General features: G+C 46.7%; 1 protein-coding gene across 9 annotated transcripts in view; it reads right to left on the reverse strand.

The window, feature by feature from the left end:
- Nucleotides 1-19,010, reverse strand: part of POLM (DNA polymerase mu) — a 342,155-nt gene that overhangs the window by 142,719 nt on the left and 180,426 nt on the right. For 4 of the 9 annotated variants that reach the window (XM_085634919.1, XM_085634918.1, XM_085634916.1 and 1 more), the window contains exons 1-2: nt 16,805-16,918; nt 3,981-4,234 (exon numbers count right to left, since the gene is read on the reverse strand). In XM_085634919.1, coding sequence (XP_085491045.1) covers nt 3,981-4,168 — 188 coding nt within the window. In that variant the 5' untranslated portion in view covers nt 4,169-4,234; nt 16,805-16,918. Of the gene's footprint in view, nt 1-3,980; nt 4,235-5,164; nt 5,247-5,297; nt 5,324-16,804; nt 16,919-19,010 lie in introns of those variants that run through there. The other 5 variants (XM_085634911.1, XM_085634917.1, XM_085634912.1 and 2 more) reach the window with 3 other exon arrangements.

Below are 19,010 nucleotides of genomic sequence, written 5' to 3' on the forward strand. Positions count from 1 at the left end.
GAGACTGTCGACTAGAGCCGAGCTATGTGTATTCTGTACCGCGCAGGTCCGGCAATGGGAGTTTAGGTGCCGGTAATCCAAAACTAAACGGTACGAGCCGTCAGGCTTAGTTACAGTGAATAAAGGGTTATTCATAGGGGACACACAAGTTTCAATAACACCCTGATATTCCAATTGTTCAAGGATCGCCGCGACGTGGGGTCGAGCTTCACGACGCATGGGATACTGGGGCTGAGGCTGGGGCATAGACCGTAATGGAATCTCATGGCAGGGGGACAACCGGTCCCAACCCACTTGAGTACGATATACCGCTGGCGCAAGCGCCAGCGCCCACTCACCAGCGTACATTTCAGCTTGGTCCTTAGGCACCGTGTGCGCAAAGGACGGGAGGATTTTCTCCTCCCCTCTAGGAGCTTCCAAAATGAAGGCTGGGGGCCAATCTGCCTCCGCTAGGAGGATATCATAGGTGGTGGTCAGATTATCCCAAAAAATCCCTTTTATAGTACGTTGTATGTCACCCTCTATTAATAAGACTATTTCATAAAGTCTATCAGGGGGAGCCACTCTGGTGTCAGCTGTTTCAACAGTAACCAATACATCAGTTGCTGTCGCCGCCAGAAATGGACGCAGAGCTTGACGGACTATGGTAATTTCCGCCGCGCTGTCCAGTAGCGTCAGCGCCCATGTCCGGTTCTGAAGCTGTGTCCGCACTATCTGAGGCATATTTTGCCGTCAGAGCCGCCACTTTCTTCTTCTGAAACGGGGGTCTTTGTCGAGCAAACTCGTCCTGCTTGCCTTTACCCTCAGTCTGTCGGGGTTGGTCACGCTGTTGTGGAGCACCCCGACCTTTGCCACCGCCTCCGCCACCAGACTGTGTAGCCGATGTTTCCTGTGAAGAACGAGGAGAACGCGGTTCAGAAACCTGAAATCTATCAGGAGACTTAATAGTAGCACGATCGCGCAGATCATAAGTGCGTTCACTACTTGACTGTACGGGAGAGGCAGGCCGAGAGCCCTGTTTCTGCTGCTGCTTTCCCTGTTGTTTAGTCCGCCAATTTTGTTTTGGAAAAGTTGGCCGACCATCCTTACCAGAAGTTTCTGCCTTACCCTGCTGCCTAGAATCGGGATTTTTGATCACAGGCTTAACTCCTAAAGAGCTACGACCCAAATCACGATATGCTTCTGAAATTATTTTTGCAAATTCCTGCGGCTTGTCCTCTTCAGCAACTTTCTTCAGTTCATTACGAACCTGAAAGTGCAACGCATCACCCTTAAGGTTTCCCATTATCATGGTAGCCACCAGGCCAAAATCTCCGAGGAGCCGCATCCCCAATTCTATCGCAGACTCCGCTCCATGGTCCTCTTGAACCTGTTTAATAATGGAGGGCAGCTGTAACATCGACGGAGTGCCAAAGCACTGCGCGTACGTCGCAGCAAAAATCTTACCCCAGGATACACAATCATCCATATGGGGAACTAAGTCTTTAGGCAAACTAATGGTGAGGATCCTGTGTTTTTCCACAGGAGTTGTATGCGGATAAACTGCCTCTATTTGGTCAAATTTTTCAGCAAGCCAAAAAGGATAATCATCCCTTGTGAGGGGGCGCTTGCCCATAACAGAATTAACCATAACAGGACTAATGACCACCGCGTGACGATCACTAGGTTGTCCCGCACTAACAGGCGCCCCCGCCTGTACAGTGCGCGAGACATACTGCACCAACGCCCTATATACTGATATAAGGGCAGTGTGTAGTACACGCAATTCAGCCACCGTCACCGTGAGGTAACGGGGATGAGGCGTAAATCCGGCTAGTACCGGCCAAGTGGCCCCCGCAATTGATAAAGGGCCCATTCTCGGCGGTATAACCACATGGGGGAGGGCGCCATTAAACCAAATCTGATGTTGCCAAGCAGATATTGGTATCTCCTGTGTCCTATACGGCGCATAGTTAGCAGGCACGGCAGTAGCAGTGTAAGAATGAAAGGTATCGTCATCCCCACTGACTGCCGGAATCGTCACCCAAGAATAGAATAACTCAAACGGGTGAGCCGCATCGGCTCCCACCACAAAGATGACGTCCATGCCCGTGTCCGGCACTCCATACTGCGTCAAATGACGTTTCAGTGCCGCGCGGCTATGCGCCGCAATGTCTACTGCCATAAGGACAAGCTACACTTCAAGTATTCAGTAGCACAAGGGTTCAATAACCTTTTTAATGATCAAGCTTGAAGGAACCTATATCAATAGAACTAGGTAGGTTTAAATCCGTCAGACTTGTTATCCGGAAACAAGAATGAGGGTGCTGTGGACTAAATGTAAGCACTACTAAGGCGTTTCAACTCATAGACCAAACGTTAGGTGCGCCATGTTGCAGGGATTCTGCTTATACACAGAACTATGCTTAGAACCCCAGGACCTCAGTGAATTGTGGTGTACCAGAAACTCACCTCAGAACCCAGAACCCAGTATCCGGCTAGCATAAGTGTCCCATTCGTTATCCAAGATTTAGCTCAGAGATCCCAATGAATAGACAACCCAGAACAAGCTACTTAGTGTACTCTCAGGAATGGTGGGAATCGGAAATACCTGTTCGTATATTATTCTCACATCAGTCCACAACAATAATCAACAGAGACACGTTGTAAATAAAAGGGGTTTATTTTTATAGACCACGTGTCCTAAGATGCAGTACTTTGGCTAATACAAGCAGACAAATGATTAATATCAAAACCAGCAACATAGTTACAATACCATAGAATATAAAAGGGGTGATCATATTATAATGACAGTGGATACTACCACCTTCCCTTTACTAAGAAGCTAATATTATTATTATGCTAATAGAAGGTCTCTTAGGCTTGAATAGGGGACCCCATACCTCAAAGATCAGCTTAGTGAAATCACATCACAGGAGCATCAGGAGTCTTCTCGCAGGAAGGCTCGTCTTCGGTCTGAATAATAAACATGATGTCTGTGATATTAAAAGCACCAACTTTCAGGTATTTGCAGCTGCGCGTGTGTTATGGCTAAATAGTGGGCCGATCAACCTAGAGTGGAAAACATGCATTGTGTAATAATCCAGACTGTTTGTCACACCATGTACAGACCAAGGTCGCTGCGCAGAGCTTGGGATGGTAACAACAGATTGCTCTTGTGTGAAGCAAGTCTCGAGTCAGCAGTTTATTTAAGAAATAATATGTAAACGCAGTGTCGTGTGCAAAAGCAAAAAGATGGCTTTCTAACATTTAACGTGGTTATGCTAACTTAACAATGTATGTACGTATTCAGAGAGAACTCACTACAGGGACACCCGGAGTATATCGCTTCAACCATACCTTCTGCTGTCATCCAACTTACCAGCCAATAAAGAATATTATTTACGCTTGTATAGGCATACCTATAATTTGTTCTACTCCAACAGAATATGTCACTGGACCTCATGGACACTCTTTTGCATAATATGGAACCACAACCATGTAGTTGGCAAAGCATTACCACCTCAATAGCACATCTCTCGTTACACTAACATACATTTAAGAACCACTCAAAACAAGTGAGATTAAAAATACCCTCATTGCATCAAAACTATGTAACTAGTGCTGCCAGAATCTGTCTACAAAAATCTTCTGGAGGCAAGGCAAAGGGCAACTGTTCAACCCAGGGCAAGCAAGTAAATGTCCCTAAGCACATGCAGCCATGAACACTGCACACTACAAAATTCCCTGGCAGAATCAGAACATTTTAATTTTCACATAAACCTATGAGAACCCTTACTAAACAACATATTGCTATCCTTCACTAACCAATCATATGAGGACAATAAAAATCCCAGAACTGAATTTAGAGGGCATTCAAACTAAAACAAATCTAAGGTGCATACAAATGGTAAAAATGCAGCATACAAATGCGGATAACATACCATCAGAAAAATGTTGCTACTGGGGTTTCAGAATGGGGAAATGCCAGGTGCTCTTACCTGTAAACCTCTTCTACACGGAATCCTTTTGTCCTGGCGAGTTTGCTCAAGAAGGCCCGCCGGCTACTCCCCATGCGTTTTTCTACCAGGAAGATCCCAACCTCGGGGAACCGGAGAGCTCCCTGAGCCTGATTGCTATCTGCCACCGTAGGTGGAGGACGCCGTCTCTTCCTCAAAAGGAGTGCCATTATCGACAACAACAACTGCACCAGTATCCGATCAGTGGTTGCTCTGTGGTCCTAGAGAGCGCCATGCTGGGGAGGAAATAAAGCAATGTCATTACAGCCAGATCAAAGTTCCTTGATATGTCAATGCTTCCTAATATCTCTTCTTTTAGAAAGCATTACAGCCAGACCCATCCCTAGAAAAGTAATTTGTCAGGCCCTCTTCCATTGAGATTCAAATATCAAAATACAGCCACATCATTTCCCCAAGATGTCATTACTGAGAGACCATAGTCTCTCAAGGAAAAGCAAGTACAACATCACCCCTTTCCCTCAAAACGTCAGTACAATCCGATTTTTCCTCCTCACAGATATCACTACAACCAGGCCCCCTATGTATAGAATTAGTAATGCAAGTTACTCTTCCCACGAGATACGAATACAGCCCGATGCCACTTCCATGAGAAGCCAGTCCTGCTGAATCCTGTTCCAAGATTATCTTTTCTGCCTGATCTTAGTCGCTAGGGGTTAGGACAACCTCATCTCTCTGCCTACAGATGTCAGCAGAGCCGGATCCGACTTGATAGATCTCCATATGCAGAGAGGTTAGTTCATGAAGATGATCACCCCTAGAGAAATCAGTGAAGGCCCACCTCCTTTCTTGAGCTGCAGGTGTACTTGTATCCCCTCACCCCAGGATTTGCAGCCAGAGTCCCATTTATAGACATATCAGTACAAAAGGATAAATCAGTCTTCCAAATCTAAGAAGAGTCAAGTTTCCCTTAAATCTAAATATCAGTATACCGAGAATTCCAGTCCTAAAAAGTGTCAGTATAGCTGGATTCCCTTAGCTCCACAGGACAATACAACTGGGTGCCCTTCCATAGGTATGTGAGAACAGCAGGATACACAACCACTCTAGCTCCTGATATCAGTGCAGCGGGACACCCCTCTCTAGCACAACACTGCACTTTGTGTCATCTGAATTAAGCAGTTTAAAGATGTACTTTTGTCACTCACTTCTATTTACTGCATGCATTATTCCCATGATTTTAGTATTCACAAAGGCCCTGTGAGCACGCCCTGGACTCCTGTCCTCAGCTCCACATCCGCTTTACCACTAACCCAGTTTTATTTTTGGCCAGTCACTCACCAACGCTTCTGTTTCCTCATTCAAAATGGAACAACATCAGCAGACGAGCAGGTCACTTCTTTTACAAAAGAACACTTCCCCTTTTTTTTCAAGTTTGAAGCCTGACGCGTGATCGCCACTTACCAATGACTTCATTGTAATGAGGGTGTTGCTCATCTCTACACTTTGCAGCACAACAGCTGCCATGTAGACCACGATTGCAGAGTGCAGCCATCCCCATCTGCTCATAACACACAGACTACATGACTTTCACCCTGTGGAGTCTCTACTCAGCAGTATTCCTCCCTGGTGTGTCATAAGCCTTTTTGGATTCCTTTGCTATTCTTTCCATCACTTCTACTGCAGGCTGTGCATTCATACCTTATGCTTTACGTCAACAAACATTTGCAAGGGCCTTCTGCTTCCAGCCTTACACTGGGACCTCTGAATGTAGAAGTACTCCTTTGCCTAAACAGTAGTCTTTGGGTCTGTATTCAAACCAGTAAGTTAAATCCACCCATTATTTACGGTTGAAAGTCTCCGCACTGTACGCACAGCTGTATTACACTCCTTGTTGCATTTTAGACTCTTCCGAGTGTGCCTCTCCAAGGGGAATTCATGTTACTGGTTCTCTTGAAGTGTTCTGCATTATTTTATTTGCTGCTCTGTCTTCCAGCTATGGAGAAAACAGCAGCTGTGGCAGTTGATTTACAGTGTTAGGCACTTTTTACCAGCATCATTGGGACAGAGACTACCCATTTCTTTGGTGGGCATCTTTTTCAGTTCCCTATAAATGATGTCTTTCACTTCCTCCACAAAGACAGGCGTCGCTAGTTTTATTTGTTGATGATAGTAGTCCATGTGCTGTGTGAATGGTGCTCTCTGCAAGTAGCAAGTACAAGGTGGTGGTTCCCCTTAAAGCTGTCTGTGTCCTGCTTGACAAACATGAAGCCACGCCAGAAGCCAGGACATCTGCTCTGAAATAAAGCATCAGAAACCAGTTGGCAACCTGATTTTCCCCATCTGAGATCTTCCCAGCAACAACTTAACCTGACATTGTTTGGCTGGGGCTAGGAGGTTTGAAGGAGACAGCATTTTGTCAGGCCTATCTTTCCATCAGTGCCCTCTACAATGATTAACAACTGGTCTTACAGTTCATGAGGCTCTGTAGTGTGATGGACGACAGGAAGGAATGCACACTATAGGGGTCAGTGAGCGCCTGAGACCCCCGACCCCATAAAGATCTTTCAAGTTAGGGATAGCATCAAATCCATGCAAGCAGTCAAAGACCCATACATAGAAACAGATATGTGCTGAAAGTAGGGATGGACGGAATTTGCGTAGTCGCGCTACGCAAAGCTCCGCGAAACGATAAAAAATCTCTGCGAGCATGTAGAAATTCCACGAACGCGCGGAATTGCTTGTTCCACCCGTTCACGATGCTTTTTTCCTGTTTGCGTGCTCGGGGGGAAATATCTCGTGAACATGCATTTTGAAAGCGCAAACAAGCAAAAAATTCCGCAAAGCCGCGGATCGCAGAATTTGTGGCAATTCCGCGTTCTCCACGGGTCGCGAAATTACCCAAATTCCGCAAGCGAAGCGGAATTTACCGCCCAGGCCTAGCTGAAAGACGGTGTGTAAAACTAAAACAGATCGGTCACATCACACTTCAGTTTCAGGAAACTTGAAAAAAATCTGTGGTTAGTTCAGATGAGCCATCGTACCAAACAGATCACAAAATAGATCACTAAAATCTTCATCTGTCAGGGGAATGAGCTGAGATGCATCAATCACATAAGGGCCCGCTTCACCTCTAAGCACTGCAGTTCATTACACCCTTGCTTGAAAACAAATACACAGGATGAGACACCAGGTTCTCATCCTGCCTTAGAACATAATGACGAACATGTGCATGCTACTGCGGAAAACACATGTAAGGGTCAGAATAATTCGCAAAAAAAAACACATGTAAAGGTCAGATAGCTTGGCCACAGAAACCAAACATAAAGGTCAGACAGCTTGGCCCAAATAGTATTTAGGAAGATATAACCATGCGCTTTGCGGTAATGTAAACATATTTTTGCTTCGCTTGAATTCAGGTAACAGAAACCCACATGGGGGATTTCCGCTTATCTTACATGTAAACTGTCAGAAGTTCAATAGATTTCTAAATTGTCTGCTTGCGGTTTTGGCATATGAATATCACTGAAATGAATTATTTAGGCATACCTATTGATAGGACGGATTCCCATCACTCACCGAGGTGACATGCTTCATCATCTGGGTCCCCTCCTAACGCCACACTATTGACTTCAAGGGCTACAACCCGTCACCTAGGAAGGGGAGCTCACGGATGTTTTTAATAGGATTAAATAGATCCACTAGATGTGAAGATATATTAAGGGAGTGACGGACGCAGTGTATGAATGGAGTGGAAGTGAAATCTAAAATGACCTCTAAGGGAAAAATCGTTTATTTGGTATCGCCTAAAGGTCAGATTAAAACAATGCAGTGACAGTTTTAACATAATAACTGTCTGTGTCTAAAGAAAGGTCGACATGTTTCAGCCTGACGACGATTTAATCCACGGCTTTCTTCAGGACCATACACTATATAGATAACTACTGCGAGTAAGAAGTACCCCGACGCATAGAGTGGGGCCTCATTATCCCGAGCCGTTGCCAGGAGAGGTGAAGTGTCTTCCTCATCGGAAACGGATACTCACAGTATTCGGCACACAGATGAGGATTTGAAAACCTACCTATACAGGTCACATGGTTGTGCTTATTCCAACTATGCTATGATGATTTTTTCATTTTGTTCACTTTATTTTGGGCACTTTACTCGCAATAGTTATCTATATAGTGTATGGTCCTGAAGAAAGCCGTGGATTAAATCAAGTCCGTCAGGCTGAAACATGTCGACCTTTCTTTTGACAAAGACAGTTATTATGTCAAAACTGTCACTGCACCGTTTTTAATTTGACCTTTAGGCGATACCAAATAAAAAAATTTCCCTTAGAGGTCATTTTAGATTTCACTTTCACTCCATTCATACACTGCATCCATCACTCCCTTAATGTCCATCACTCCCTTAATATCTCTTCACCTAGTGGATCTATTTAATCCTATTAAAAACATTTGTGAGCTCCCCTTCCTAGGTGAGGGGTTGTAGCCCTTGACGTCACTAGTGTGGCGTTAGGAGGAGACCCAGATGATGAAGCATGTCACCTCGGTGAGTGATGGGAATCCGTCCTATCAATAGGTATGCTTAAATAATTCATTTTGGTTAATTAAGTTGCGTGTTTTAGTGTGCCTCACTTTAGACCCGTGGATACATTTTGTTGTTCATGCTCATTGATTTTGGGGATTATATCCACGCTTGGTCTTTAAATTGTTCCCTTGGACCCTTTCTCTCCCTGTTTGTTTTGCTGCCATATGAATATCACTGCCTACGTGCAGTACTTTGGACATCATATTTCAGTCTCCATGGAGGCGACTGATCCCCCCAGCTGTTTTGGATTAAACCTATATAATTTTGCCAATTGTGTCATGTTTTTGTTTAGCAGATTTTTCCAGTCGCGGCCAGTGCAGGTAAGAGCGGTGGGCGGGGCGGGGAGTTGACAGACAACGGAATAGGGAAAATAAAAGAAAAAAGAATAGGGAAAGTAAAAGAAAACCACTTAGCTTGCGCTCGCGGCAAGCGCAAGGTAAGTGGTTTTATTTATTTTTTTATTTTAATTTTACCTATTCCATCATCTGTTGACTTCCCCCACCCGCTCTACCGCTCTTACCTGCACCGGCCACGCCTGAATTTTTCTCCAGCAAGTGCTTGATGAGAGGAGGCATTGTACCAGGACTTTCTGTTGCTGTACAAACCAGTGGCTCTAAAAATGACATGCAGAGGAGAAGGCCCAGCTGCACCAAGTTGATGTCTTTATGTGGAGCATAGCAGCTGAAGAATGCGGAACAGGCTCTGTATATCTTCTTACGGTGAAGGTGCTTTGATGACTGCAGAGTACCTGGGGTTGGGGTATTATTTGCTCCCGGTAGTGAGCCAGAGCGCACTTCTTGGAGGGATGAGAGAGGGCATCTACAATTATTTAGCTATATTTTTCTGATTCATGTTTCTCTGCTCTCTCCTTCCCAGAAACAGTCTTAAAAGAGATCTACAATGAGGACAAAGTTGACTTACCTTGCTGAGACATGCCTTCTTATAATTAATTTGGAAAAAAGTCTAATTACTTTACTTTTACCTTTACCTGGTTGGACAGTGTTTGGTCATTGAGTATGGAAATGTATGCGCCACTTTTTGGTTTAATGACTAAGGAATAAGTTCAGTTCTAAACATGGTATCCCTATGTGGCAACATATTTTATTATGGGTGCAGCACTATCTCCAGGGGCACACTTTCTACAGAAATGTGTTAGAGGGACTTGCCCAATGAGTCATGCATCAACACCCCTCACAGCCACTGAAATAATGACACCAGGCAGAATTACCAACTGACATGAGTAGTGAAAGACTGACCTATCAGCTGTAGTATACGAGCTGGGATGTAGGAAAGCATCTGTTCAAATGTTTGTTATTAGGCTCTATCCTACCACAATGCAAGCATAACCCATGCATGCCAACAGACTCAATTCAGGCGGGAGATTCCTAATTTTTTAAGCCAAAAATGGCTTTATTTTAACTGTCTACCCCTAAAATTGCCACTGCTTCAAAAGAGGTCAATTTGAAAAATACATTCCCCTGATTTTTTTTGCTTCAAAATCTCTTACTTTACTATCCTCAAATCTTGGCATTCATGATAACCCTGGTTGCTGCCCATCGTCATCAAGGGAATCATCTTGGTGCACTGAACACTGCATGGAGATGCTGTTTAATCTTATGCAGGCACACAGGTGCAGGATCAAACTGAATGGACACTGATGAAGTGTGGTTGCAATGGAAACTGTGTTTAGAATGCCTGTCTCACTATGGCTAATGCTCTGCTCTGTACTTAACTACACCTCCCATTGAGGTATTACATTTGTGTTTTCAAGTACTCATTACAGAAAATAATGTCCGTAGTCAGTAAAGATGCCCACGTGTAATGCAACACTTTACATTTTTTTCTTTCAAAGGCAAAACACATCTGTAATGTGGTAATATGTGCTGGGCGCTAGGACCGGCACATGAGGCTAAGAGGTGGGAGGAGAGCTGGGTGGCAGAAGAGGAGGAGCGAGAGAGTGGGCAGTGCAGAGCAGGAGTAAGAAGAGTTTAGGTGCCGTAGAATAAAGCTCCCGTGAATAAGAATAGTGTCTGTGTCATTTGTGCTGGCGCAGCGACACTAGTACTAGCAACGACGGTGGTCGTCAACTGTGCCTGCTGCCTACCTGCATCCTGGCGTGCGTGCGCTCCACTGCCTCAGAGCTGTGCTGAGTCGCGGACCGGGTGCACACCCGGTCGCATTGTGCCCGCCGTGCTGCTGTTCGCTCCGCTGCCTCGGAGCTGGGAGGTCCGCCGCCGCGCCCTGGGAGTCCAACCCAGTCACGTGTGTCTCTGGAGAGGCTTTGGCGTTGCCGCGATCCGGGAGCCCACCCCGGTCGCATGTGCTGAGGAGGAGGCGCTATATACTGATCGCGATCCGGGAGCCCACCCCGGTCGCGTGCTCGGAGGCTGCAAGTGCCCGTGCCCAAGTGCCGCCTGAGGAGGAGTGCAGGGTCCAGTCCTGTGCCCTATGTCTGAAGTCGTCACTTACCAGGTACAGGAGTCCGTCTGTTCCCCGCAGCTGCTCTCACCGAATGCTTCAAGCCCGAAATCTCGCGAGGAGCGAGATTTCACTGGCGGCCATCTTGAAGTCAGGCACCTCACCCAATCCCCTGCAAGGAGTGTCCGGTGGCCATTTTGAGGTCAGGCGTCTGCTGAAAAGTTCAACAAGCATTGGCAAAAGACTTTCTGAGGAGCTTCAGGTGCCTTACATTACATTCAAAGGAAATATTAATGGACTTATGGGACTGCCTGCTCATCTGGTTGCCTGCCCTTGATGCTTATTGATGCAAGGGGCAATACATACATTTCAAGTAGCGGGTGGACTGCTCTTTTCATAGGTACCCTGCTCTTGACCCTACATTATAGCGCAATTAAAGAGTGGTGCTGACGGTGACGTGTTGAACTGAGTGGCAGGCGCTGGGAGGGTCCTGTGATTCGACCATCCTTCAAAAAGCATTTGCTTCACCACATTCATGTCATTGATGGTCCTGAAGCGGATTGTCTTCTTAGCTTGCCCACGGCGGAACGACTTCGACTAGTGGACATTTTGTATAAAGTTGATGATGAACTTGACATAGTTCACAAGTTTCCGAAATTATTCACCGGACTAGGAAAGATGGCTCACTGCCAAGTTCGATTGCATATAAACGAACGAGTGACTCCTATAGCACAACATCACAGGAAAATTCCATTTCACCTTCAACAGTCTGCAGAGGAGGAACTGCAAGATCTTCTCCAGGCTGACATCATTGAGAGAACGTCAGGACCCACTCCCTGGGTCTCTCCAGTGGTCGTTGTGCCTAAGAAGGGCTCACCAGGCAAAGTGCGTCTCTGTGTAGATATGAGGGCACCCAACACCGCCATTGAAAGAGAAAGACACCCGGGGCCTCATATTAGCGACATGATTGCATCGCTCAATGGTGCACAAATATTTTCCAAACTAGACCCTAACAAGCGCTATCACCAATTGGAACATCACGAAAAATCGAGATATATTACCACATTCTCGACTCATCAAGGCCTGTTCAGATACAAAAGACTCAGCTTTGGGGTCTCTTCGGCCGCTGAAATTTTTCAGGAGGCCGTTAGAAAGATAATCCATCGCATTACCAACACTCTAAACTACAGTGACGACATCCTGGTCTATGGAGCAACAATGCAAGAGCATGACACAGCGCTGGACCGAGTCTGTCATGCTCTATTGGAGGCCAATCTCACTTTAAAAAAAGACAAATGCGAATTCCACAAATCCACATTAAAATTCTTCGGACACATCTTCTCAGGCGCCGGAATGAAACCAGATCCAGAAAAGATTGCCACTCTGAATGACACCCCAGGCCGCGAGACGCGGGGAATGTACGTTCCTTCCTAGGCATGGCAAGCTACTGTTCACGCTATATCAGTGACTATGCCACTATCAGCTACCCCCTGAGAAAGCTGACCAAACAAGGACACCCATTTCAATGGACCACGAGTTGTAATCAAGCGTTTTATAGAATCAAAGCTGCGGTTGAATCTGCCAACAATCTTGCATATTTCAATCCGAGAAGAAAAACTGAAATCACCGTGGATGTGAGTCCTGTAGGACTGGGAGCGATATTAGCTCAATATTATTATTATTATTATTAGGAGTTTTATATCGCGCACGGTTACCCTTGGGCATCCCAGCGCTTGCATTGGGAACCCGTCCTGGTTTTTCCCTGTGAGATAATCCATACTGGGCATCCCCAAGGTGAAAGCCAGGCATCCCGCCGCGGGGGGGCCGTTGTGGAGATTAAGCAAGCTAGTTGCCCAGAGCTGCCTAGTGTGAACTCATGCTTAGAGTAGGCACCGAAGCGAGAATTATCAAGTCCGTGGACAATTGGGCTCCAGACCCTGCCGCGTCGGGAATCGAACCCTGGTCCCGGGTCTGACCTCTGCTTCAGGGTATGCCTGCTCTAACCAGTGAGCTACACTTCTCCATGACAAAGAGAGTGATCAACGGTATATTGTAGCATATGCCAGTCGGAGCCTCACGGACACGGAGAGAGCCTACTCCCAGCCTGAAAAGGAAAGCCTGGCGGTGGTCTGGGCCTACGAGCATTTTCACATCTTCATCTACGGGAAGCATTTCACACTTATCACGGATCACCAGGCCCTGATAACCATCTTTGGAAATCCCCGAGCCAAAATGCCACCCAGAATAGAGCGCTGGGGCATCCGCCTTCAAGAATATACTTATACTATCATCCACAAGCCGGGAAAAGCTGCAAATCCTGCTGATTATATGTCCCGACATCCCAAGACAACATCCAAATCCAATCCATCATTAGCTGAGGAATACATCCATTTTGTAGTGGCACAAGCCAAACCACCCGCAGTTCCCTTGGAGGCCATCCTTGACGCTACCAATGACGATGCCACACTACAAAATGTAAAACATCGCATTCGGACAAACAGTTGGAAGCATTTGGAAGAATCCGGACAGAGTGAACAGATTGACAATCAGGAACTGTCCTCTTTCCGACATATGAAGGAGGAACTGTCCATCACCTCAGATGGTCTTATACTAAGGGACAAGCGGATCATCATCTCGAAACAGTTGCGCCAAGGAGTCATCAACCTAGCACATGAAGGGCACGGAGGTACTGTAGCGACGAAGAGAGCGCTGCGGGGACGGGTCTGGTTCCCTATGCTGGATCAGATGGTGGAACTTACACTGAAAGATTGCCCACAGTGTCAGCTAGTAAGTCGAGAAGATCCCCCTACGCCGCTTCAAATGTCTGAACTGCCGGAAGGCGTCTGGCATCATGTCGCAGTGGATTTCTTTGGACCGCTACAATCCAGCAAGTATGTCCTGGTCATAATGGCCGAATACTCACGCTTCCCAATTGCGCACCTCATAATGTCAACCAAAGCCGCCACCGCTATACCGGTACTTGACGAGGTTTTCGCAGCATGGGGCATACCGAAGGTAGTGAAAACACATAATGGCCTACCATTCAATGGACAAGACTTTGCTGAATTTTCCAAGCATCTCAATTTCAGACACCGGAAGATCATTCCTTTGTGGCCCCAGGCCAATGGAATGGTGGAAAGATTCATGGCCACTCTAAAGAAGACCATCCAGCAGGCAGAATTTTCGAAGTGTGATGTGCAAGTGGCTCTAAATGAAGTATTACGTGCCTATCAAACCACACCGCATACTACCACAGGCAAATGTCCGGCAACCTTAATGTTGGGTCGCACTGTGCGCACCAGAATACCAACTTGGGAAGATGCAGCTAGTGGTTTGTCTCAAGACTCTAAGCACGAAGAATTAGCAGCCACAGATAAACTGAAAAAGGAGAAAATGAAGGAATATGCAGACCGACGGAGAAAAGCTGCATAGCCATCCATCCATGAAGGAGACTGGGTATTGGTGCGACAAGAACAACAGAGAAAAGCAGACTGTCGATATCATGCATGCCCTATGCTGGTGACAAAACAAAAAGGGACCATGATTACAGCCGAGTCGGAGAATAACAGGGTAACAAGGAATGTGACGCATTTTCAGAAATGCACGCCCAATGTCCGAGAAGCGTTGACTGCACCCCACAGTGTGGTAACAGGAGATGCACCTGAGTCAGTAAGTGATCATCGACCCTCCATGTCTCCTGACGAAAGGGAACAGGCGGCTCAAGAGGCCCATCTCCGGCCACAACAAACTCATCGAAGACCAGTTCGCCTGATTGAAGAACTGTAACTATGTTGTTTTATATCATCGTTTAATCTGGCACACACGGACACATCTAAAATAATTAAAATTGTTTAAGAAGGGGGAAGATGTAATGTTGTAATATGTACTGGGCGCTAGGACCGGCACATGAGTCTAAGAGGTGGGAGGAGAGCTGGGTGGCGGAAGAGGAGGAGCGAGAGAGTGGGCAGTGCAGAGCAGGAGTAAGAAGAGTTTAGGTGCCAAAGAATAAAGCTCCTGTGAATAAGAATAGTGTCTGCGTCATTAGTGCTGGCGCAGCGACACTACAACATCTCAGAATATTTATATCTTCTTATAACTATTTCATGATTTTAAATGCATTCTGAAGTGGGGTACGCAGCCTCATAAATCTGCAAAATACCGCCCTGAGAAACATTCAGTAGTGCCTCAGCAAGGAGTTTTTAGGCCTCCCATTCAGGGTTCTATTGCTGCTCCCCGCCCTATTCCCTCATGGCAAACACAATATATATAGCTTTCAATGACCCCACAGGGTGCCATTAAACATCCCTAGCTACAATCACATGCGTCGCCAGTATCAACCAGTACTTTGAATGAGCAGGAACCGCATTATATTAAGGGCCTGATTACGATGTTGGTGCGTCTGACACCAACGGCTCAGTGGCGTACCTACCGATATCAGCCCCTGCGGTCTGCCAGCAGAATTACGATAGGGCAGGTGGAGGGACTGTCCGCTGCGCTTACGACGGGCTCTAGGCGCCCGTTGATGCGTTGGAGGGTCAGTAATCCCTACAATGAGGGTGGTGCCTGCTCAGGTACCGCCGTAGGGATTACAAAGTCCTGGTTCACCTGCCATGAAAAGTGACTTTGGGGTGTCCCTAGCAGGGTCCCCTTTCCCCCTGGCCCTCTGCTAAGGGGCCTGGGTGCCCCCTAAACATCCTGCACCATGTCAGGCCTCGCATGGTGCCTGCCACATGGTGCAGAGATGATTTACATGTGTTTATTTTCTATTGCAGGCTGCAGCACACGCTGCAATAGTAAATATACACATTGTGACCGCCGTAAAGGCGGTCGCATGGTAATGTGGGCAGTGGGACTGCCCACTTCTAGCCAGGTGGTCCTGCGTCCGCCACGGTGCGAGACGAGAGTCCCACTGGCATTGTAATCAGGCCCTAAGTACCTGTACGTCTTTAATATAAAACGGAGACTACCTACACTTCGTCACAGTTAATTGAGGGAAAATCTCAACAGTCATTTGGAACTTGTTAAATTGTGAGAGCCACTACTGAAAGAAATGTTATTACAATGACTTCAAAAAATCCTTTCATGGTTTTGAAATGGGGCTCTGGGCACACAAAGGAAATAACACTTTTAGCCAGTCTTGTCTTTTGAGAAATGCCACTTAACCTTCTAGAATGTGTAGTTTTGAATTTAGCATTCTAAGTATTGGGTTGAATTGGATAATGCAACATCATTTTCGAAAGCAGAGTTGCTCTTTTTTAATATAACATAAACATAACGTGTATTTGTAAAGCGCACGTTCACCCCAGTAGGGTATTTTGGCGTTGAATAATAGATGTTTATTGTTTCTTTTAAAAGTTAATACCATGCAGAGATGTTCAAAAATATGTTACTGAAAAGTGTGTATATATAATAGCATAACTTATGTTCCATAACCTTTATGAGCTGCAAAATATGTTTGCAGAATTCAAACAACAATTCTATTGATGGCCCGGCTCGTGCTCTTAAGCCAAGCCAAAGCACTGGCTCGGCTCTCCCTGTGATTTATATATGGGTTGCCGAAACTCTAACTTTTGCATTGAAGGGAGGGTGCAGGACAGGTAGAAGAGGTTGCTGGTTTGGCAGCAAAATGCGCACGGGTGGGAAGCATTACCGTATTATTGGGAACTAAGCTAACTGATCTCGCACTCAAGCTCAAAGCATTCGGCACACCACAATAATTCAATATATGGAAACTACCACCGCTCCAAAAGCTAGACTTCTGAGCATGAATGTGTTCTCCCTGCCTTTCGACACAAAGGCACGTGTACACTCTTCCAAACATTGACACTGAAAATCACCTTAAAATGCGGCGCCCAATAACACGTAGTTCAGACTCAGCCCACTCCCATGACCGCGTGTCACTTGGAATACACTTCCGCCACGGATTGGCTATAAACTCAACAGACGTCAACTGGACACAGCTCATTTGCGTGGATCGAGATTTTTGCCAAACAACGCTATTGGAGGGTGGGGCGGCGCAGGCTCCCATTGGCTGACAAAGCGCTGTAGCCCATTGGTTGCTTCTGAAAATACGAGCTACGTACAAAACACTCGTATTGCTTCCTTGTTTGGGCGACCAGGTACAAACTTCCATTTTTTTTTCTTTCAGATTTATATAGCGCGAACTCGACCCAAAGGTATTAGAGCGCTTTACTTGAGCACAAGGCTTTAAGTGGGCCGGGTCGGTGCTGAGACTGTCTCTGTCGGGCTCTCCATTTTTACCTCCAGAGTGGGAACAAAACTTAACTCTGCGATAGTACAATCTGTCATTGATTTTTGATGTACCTTCAAAGAGACTCAAGGGCTTATTTACAAGACCCTTGACCCGCCAGTACCTCACTATTTCCCATTTTAAAAGTGACGCATCGTTGGCGCAACAGCGTTGTAAATAAGCCCCTCATTTTTTAGTATTTTAACCCCTTCGCCGCGGCAGGAATTCTGCCGCGGCGCTAGGGGGGTTTGGGGGCAGCGCGGTGGCGCTGTGCTCGTGACGGAACCGCTCCGTCACGAGCCACTGTTGAGCTCATGACGGAGTGGTTCTGTCACGACTCTGCCCTCATCGCCCGCACAGGCGGGGAATTAGCGCCGCGTGGGCGGAGCGGCCGCCAACGGCCGTAGCATGACGGAACCACTCCGTCATGAGCACAGCGCAACCGTGGCTCATGACGGAGTGGTTCCGTCATGAGCGGGGAAGGGGTTAAAGTGCAAACTTGGAGCAAACATGAGCACCAGTTACATTACACAAGGACTTATTCATGATTTGAAACACAGGATGTTGAGCCCACTGTTGTATCGCCACTGGAAGGGGCGACACAAGGTAAGTGGTGCTTTCGAGGTGTGGTGGGGAGCAGTAACTGGGGCAAGGCCTGAGTACTGCGCTATGCAAATAGACACCCAGGACACCAATGTAACTTGTCACGTTGCTGCACAGGACCCTTCTCTGATGCCACGCCCGGCAGCAGCGGTCTTTATTAACACATCCCACGTGACATAGGATACGCCATACAACACCGTACAATGGGGCAAACACCTAGGCCAGAACCCCCCCTGGGATTGCTGAGGGATTGGCCTCCCTGATGTTGTGTCATCACAGGGTGAGACATTACATTCCTCCCCAAAATAAAAACCCTCCTCCAACAAGGAGGACAGAAATAGGAAAAAACCTTGGGAATGAATTGCTTGCATTAGGGAATATAAGTACCACACCCCACGGTGCACTCAAGGTTCTACATCAGGAAAATTTTATCTTTAGCATAGTTCTGACAGAGTCTAATAGGAACAGCAAAAACTCGTCACTCACTGCAGACCTGGTCCTTACGACAGGTAGTCTTTCAATCGGGTGGGCTGAGGATTACTTCTGAGGCCTCTTCACGACCTGGCTGTGAAACAGTCTCTTGGGTCCCAGGTGGTTCTCGATTATGGCTCAAGTCCATGGTCCTCGGACTGCCTTCTCCTGGAGGACAGGCATCTGTCGCATCCTCTTCCGACCAGTCATCGGAACTGGGGGCACCTGCAATGGGCTGGAGAACTGGGAATCCATCTACAGGGAGATCCATTAGAAGCTCGTGTATCGTGTTCTGAAATACTTAGAGACCCCAAAACTCAAACGCTGGTAGCGCCTCAGCCCGATATGCGTTGAGAATGTTGTTATGTATCATGATTTCTCCGTGAGGACGAGCTGGCGGTAACCTGATCGTAAATCTAGTTTTGAGAACCAGCTGGCACCACTTAGCTCTCCAATGAGGCCATCCGTTGTTGGGGTGATTTGCCTTTCCCTTTTTATTGCAGTATTTGGGAGGTGCATGTCCACGCAAATCCTCACCGCCCCGGGTTGCTTGGGCTTTCTTGCGACTACTATAGGCGACACCCAGGGAGTTGGCCCTTTCACTTTTTCTATGATTCCGGCGGCTTCCAGCTTGTTGAGTTCTTTTTCCACGAGCAGCCTCAAATGGAATGCAATGCGCCTGTGCCTGTGCCTGAGCGCCACTGGCTGTAAAGACTGGT

The sequence above is a fragment of the Triturus cristatus genome, chromosome 11 (assembly GCF_964204655.1).
Source record: "Triturus cristatus chromosome 11, aTriCri1.1, whole genome shotgun sequence".
NCBI classification, from domain to species: domain Eukaryota; kingdom Metazoa; phylum Chordata; class Amphibia; order Caudata; family Salamandridae; genus Triturus; species Triturus cristatus.